Raw genomic sequence first — 6,000 nt, 5'->3', positions numbered from 1 at the left:
TTTGTACAGATGAACGTGGTACCTTCAGGCTTTTGGAAATTGCTCTCAAGGATGAGCCAGACTTGTGGAGGTCTACAATTTTTTTTCTGAGGTCTTGGCAGGTTTCTTTTGATTTTCCCATGATGTCAAGCAAAGAGGCACTGAGTTTGAAGGTAGGCCTTGAAATACATCCACAGGTACACCTCCAATTGACTCAAATGATCTCAATTAGCCTATCAGATGCTTCGAAAGGCATGGCATAATTTTCTGGAATTTTCCAAGCTGTTTAAAGGCACAGTCAACTTAGTGTATGTAAACTTCTGATCCACTGGAATTGTGATACAGTGAATAATAAATGAAATAATCTGTCTGTAAACAATATTTGTGTCATGCACAAAGTAGATGCCCTAACCGACTTCAAAACTATAGTTTGTTAACAAGAAATTTGTGGAGTGGTTGAAAAACGGGTTTTAATGACTCCAACCTAAGTGTATGTAAACTTCCGACTTCAACTGTATATCAAATGATTATGTAAAATAAAATGTATGACAGCTTTTTTTTTTAACAAACTTTTATTTATTTTACTATGTCAATATGTCTTTGTTAATGTGTTGGCACCAAAACAGAGTTAATTGAAAATGCCATTGTTGGTTAATGCTTTTTTAATTAATTAGGCTATTTTCTCTTTAACCATATGGTCTATCCACTAGAAACTCATGAACAATATGGACACAGATATAGAACATTTATACTATATATGAATACATTTAAAAGTTATTGAAGTATAAATTACCAAAGTTACCCAAGATTGCCATAGATGACATGTTAATTACCAAAATTACTAAATGTTCTGGTAACTTTGTTAAAATACTGGTAGCTGTGCAACCCTACTCGCACATGAAACACAGAGCTCGACATCACAAAACAACTAGTTCAATCCGTATAAAAAGTAGGTTGCCTTTATTAGAAGCCGGGAAACCAAAATGTCATCAACATCATTGTTGTCGTTAATACTTTAAGACCACAATATTGCCTTCATCATCATTACCATCATCGTCGCTACTCACTTTTCCACAACATGCAAAATATTCAACAGTTCAGCGTTCCCATTCCACAACACTGACAAAAGCTTCTCGGCGCAATCACCTGTAAGAATCACAATTTTGCTTACATTTACATTGCCAGTACAATTTAAGATACATAGAAAAAAAACAAATGAAAAGCAATATAAATGCAGGGATATTGAAGAAAGGATGGGAAAGAAATAGCAAATCCATTGTTTATCATGGTCATGTGTTCATGTTAAACAGGGGGATTCAAATCTGGGCCTGGAGGTACACAGCACTACTGGTTTCAATCCTTCCCCTGATTCAAACCTCTTACCATGTAAGAGAGTTCTCTGGCAAACCAGTGACATGAATCATTTGATTAACTAGCAGAAAAGAAGCCTAAAAGTATGGACCTTATAGCCCTGTGTGGGATCCCCTACTGCCTGGACACAGAAACCCCACACAGTACAAGCACTGTGTCATTCAGGAACATGATACAAGCCCTATACTAAGGTGACCAATCCAAATTAACTCCTAACCCTAAGGCCCATGTGGAGCCAAGGCTTGAATAGGCAATTTGGTAATCAATAACGTTTGATTTTTGTCATAAAAATGTGCTAATACCCATCTTTGATCTACAGAAGTGCTTGGACCTATAGGGGCCAGTTTGGAGTTAGGCATATAAAACACTTGTCCACTGCCGTCAGGAGGGTACCAGGGAAAGTGCACCAGAACCAAAGTTTGGTTTGGGTCTGCTGAAACATCTTCTAGGGCACATACTTGCAGTCTTGAGCGATTTGATACTGGTCAGAACATCATTGGGTCTGACAGATAGGCCCAAAAATCTATACATACAGTGGTCCCTTGGTATAATAACAGCTTTGATCTCAGTCAGCTAGGTCTTCTATTTCATTATTTTCTTTGATGACAGACATCCCCTCCACGCCATCCTCTAATACTATGTTAGATCTATGGCTTCAGTTGGTCAACATCCGAGGCAGAGCACTCATTTGCTGAATTCCAAAGCGACCACTAGCCCCAACGCCCTAGGCACTCCTGTAGGCCGGGTGGAATCATTTCAGATCTACAGGTTTAGTATTCACACTAACATCCCTCCAATCCCCATGTATCACGCCATACCGAGAGCCTCTAGTTTAGTAGTACCGAGGGAATAAGGCAATAAGAAACCGAGGCAATCTTTAAGCACCCAAACTTGTTTTAATTACTAGTAGCTTTTATTCTCAGCGAAAACAATAATGAACCCACAGACCAAGAATGCTTTACAATACCATAGGTTTGGCTCAAAAATGTTTTCAACCCAGGGAGGAGTAACAAACATTCTCTTGCACTCATTTCATGCCTTCTCTTTCACTTCTGCCCGTGTACACTCCTATTTGCAGATCTAAAACAACCGGAAAGGCATAAGCAGTGGTTTGACCTAGATTCCTTCATATAGAGTACCACAGTATGAGTCATAATACCTAGCGGTCAAAAAAGGAAATGGTTCCAATCGTTTTTTCCACCATTCATTTCTCATAGTGGACTTTAGAAACACTTCAAATAAAATAAGGACTGTGTTTGGTGTAGGCTTACCCTGGCGTGCCGTTTCGATAACGGTGTGAATCTCTCTAGGACAATGTGACTTAATATATTGGCCTGTATTTACCCACCTAAAATAGAATGCTAATTAGCTGCTAATGTGGATATCATAAAGAACTACAAAACGCCATGATGATCTGGATAAGACCCCTGAATCGAGGCAAACGGTAAGAATCTCTGGGTTAACGAATAAATTGGCTACATTTCTTTAAATGGACAATTCTGTGAACCGTCTAAGTTTTACGTTGACAATTTACCGGTTAGCAAAGATGTCAGCTTGAGATGACATGCAGGAGCTTGCAGAGATTTGTAGTCTTGCTAATGTCTACTTTGATGCTAATTAGCATTTTCAAATCACAGTAAATAGAGCCAAATATAATTAATAAGTCACCTTGTCTGAGATATTTACAGTTGTCAAAACATCACCAGTGTAAGCCTAAACAAAACACAGCCCTTATTTTAAGTGTTTCTAAAAATGTATGGTGGAGAAACAATTAGAACTATTTCCGTTTGACCGCTAGGTTTTATGGGTATTATGGCACCCTGTGGTGCTCTATTGCTGTCACTTATCCAGTCCTATCAGATCTGTGAAGGGCAGAATAGGGGAAATGCAGCTAGTGTGTATTGGTTGTAGAGGAGAGGTATAGAGAAAAACATATGCCGGCATCACTGTTGACTACATCAACATCCTGACTTCTTCTGTCTGAGGTGAATAAGCCGTGTGTGTGTGTGTGAGAGAGGGAAGGAGTAAGTATGAGCTGAGTGCAGGAGAGGGAGAGCGCGTGAGATGAGCGATAGAATGAGAGAAAAGGAGAAGAGTGGAACAGAAAGGAGTTACTGGGTCTGCTCCCCCAGTCTGCCTAAACCCAGCAGAAAAACAGATGGATAGGGTCGACTTTTCTTTTTAAAATCAAGATACATTTTATTTATTTTCTTAAAAAACAAACATTACAAAAAATCTGAATAGAGAATTGAAACAAATCCAAAAAAAAAAAAAAAAAAACATTCATTTTAGGGGCTCTCAAAAAAACAACTCTTGATTCAATTAAAAAGGCTTGTGGATGCCTGGCACAAAGGGTTGAACATTGAAAGGATGCTCTGGTCATGCCAGGGTAGTGTGTGTGTTGGCATGGGTGTATGGTTTATGCTTGTGTCATGCCCAGCACAGATGCAGCCAAAATCTCAGAACCACAAACCAATGTTAGAGGGTCTAGGGTGAGGAAACACCAACCCCCCTGAGCGTGTGCTCCATCACAACCACACACTGGTAGTACCAGCACACAGCAAACAAACAGGCTCTCTTAGGGCTGATCTAAGACCTGCTTCCACGACCCCCTCTCACGACATAATTAACCATTTACAGCTCAGAGCAATCTCTCTGTCTAAAGCACAATAACACACTGCTACTCCAAAGTGATCTTCAACTCTGTTCCTTGTACTATGAATGCACTGTTATATTGAATATCATGTAAAAATGTGTTGGGTGTGCGCTGATTGTTATTTGTCCCATGCCAATTATTCTGCCTATTTGCTTTATAATAAAATGAAAACAATTGATCTCAAAGCACGACTGGACAGTTCTATATTCAATAACAAAACAAGCTTTGTGTATGTGTTATAGTGAAGACACAGGGCCAGAGCTTAACTTCGGAGTAGGTGGAAATACAACAGCATTAATTCAACCAAGTTAACATTTAAAATAACAACCGTAAAGCCTTCCTTAAAACATATTGTGTTTGAGAGTTTAAAAAGCACTTTGTCAGTGTCGGCACAGCGCTATGGGGTGAGTGGGCACAGGACCTAAGGGAGAACAATCTAACACGCTTACATATCCTCCCTCCGAGTCTCCAGTGTGGCCTTCTCTGATTAGTCAGCGTTGGGCTGTAACTAAACCAATGGATATTGTGGCACAGTGAATAAAAATAAAAAAGTGCTTTGATTGGACAACAGCAGTCCACTGAGAAACCAGGATAGAGATGGAAACCCTAACCCAGACAGGCCCAGGGCTCAGTAATCCCTGATCTTTCACTACTGGATAGGTCAAGCAAGGGTTATACTACATAGCTTTCACCTATCCAGTCATGTCAGACCAGAGATTACATGGAGAGGGGAATGGAGAACTCAGCAGCTAAAGAAAATGGCTAGAATATATATATATATATATTTTTTTTAATAGAAGGCTCACTTGCGCACACACATCAGCCTGCAGAAAGAAAACGAATGACTCTACACTTCAAGCGACTGTTGAGGACAGATGTCCACTAGCACGGAGCTCTCAGAAAGGCAAACTAACAAAGCCCAAATAACTGTTTTCTCAGATTCACACAGACTTGTGTAGGAAAGACTAATGCAGCCACTGTGGAGAGGGAGATGAAAAAGAGAAGAGAGGTGTGCCAGTAGAGGTGTAGCTGAGCAGAGGGGACAGGGATGGAGGAATGGGACATGTTCAGAGAGATGGAGTAAAATCTCACTTGTTCTTTCCTTCCATCCCTCACAGCCATATGGTATGCATGTTCTTATGCACACAGATACGATGTGCTCAGTCAGTCAGTCATTACGGGAAGCCAGACACTAAACAACAAACACTAAACAACAAATCCACATGAGGTTCAAACCATTGAGCCAGGCCACCAATGAAACCAAAATAAACTCTAAACCAAGAGAAACAAAAACTTGAGAAGGTAAAGAGAGGGAATGGGGAAGAGAGAGAGAGGTGGGACTTCTGTGGGTCTAGTCTTCCCCAGAGGGCACGTCCTCTTCCGATCCGTCCTCCTCTTCCTCTTCCTCCTCCTCCTCATCTTCCTTTTCCTTCTTCTCCTTCCCGGGTGCCTCCTTTGTTTTCTTGGGAGTGGGGGAGGAGTCCTTCTTCACCACCACCTCCTCCTCCTCCTCTTCCTCCAGGGGGCTCTCTGGCTCCTCCTCTTCCTCCTCTTTGGGCGAGCTCTTCTCCAGGGCCTTGGCAGCACTGGGGCGACCTTTACCCTTTCCTTTCATTGGGCTGGGGGTCACTGGGGGAGGAGAGACACACAAAGTTATGAATACACATTCATTCAATGAAGTTATGAGGCTGGGAAGATACTTACACATTATCTGAAAAAAGCATTTAACAACCGATGCTTGCAGTTCTGAAGAATATGGGTGATTGATTCATGGTGAGCAGTCCTACCAGTGGCCTTTAGTCGTGGTTTGGGGGATTTCTTTTCCTTCCTTTCTGGCCGGCTCCGTTTGATCACCTTCTTGCTGCTCCTCTTGCTCTTGGAGCGGCCATAGTCACTATCATCATCATCCTCAACCATGAAGTCTTCATCACTGCCCGACTCATCAGCTAGAGAGAGGAGGACGAGGTGGTGATTATTGGTCATTTCACCTGACA

The 6,000-nt window shown here is 41.3% G+C and overlaps 1 protein-coding gene across 2 annotated transcripts in view; it reads right to left on the bottom strand.

Annotated features, from left to right (window-relative positions):
* Positions 1 to 919: 919 nt before the first annotated feature.
* The window catches only part of LOC139371130 (nuclear ubiquitous casein and cyclin-dependent kinase substrate 1-like), a 29,594-nt gene continuing 24,513 nt past the window's right edge, over positions 920 to 6,000 (bottom strand). Inside the window, exons 7-8 of one of the 2 annotated variants that reach the window (XM_071111213.1) lie at positions 5,794 to 5,952; positions 920 to 5,635 (exon numbers count right to left, since the gene is read on the bottom strand). In XM_071111213.1, the coding sequence (XP_070967314.1) occupies positions 5,358 to 5,635; positions 5,794 to 5,952 (437 nt within the window). In that variant the 3' untranslated portion in view covers positions 920 to 5,357. The remainder of the gene's footprint in view (positions 5,636 to 5,793; positions 5,953 to 6,000) is intronic. The other variant, XM_071111214.1, reaches the window with a different exon arrangement.

Source organism: Oncorhynchus clarkii, chromosome 17, assembly GCF_045791955.1.
Source record: "Oncorhynchus clarkii lewisi isolate Uvic-CL-2024 chromosome 17, UVic_Ocla_1.0, whole genome shotgun sequence".
Taxonomy (NCBI): domain Eukaryota; kingdom Metazoa; phylum Chordata; class Actinopteri; order Salmoniformes; family Salmonidae; genus Oncorhynchus; species Oncorhynchus clarkii.
This window is presented reverse-complemented; position numbering and strand designations above follow the sequence as displayed.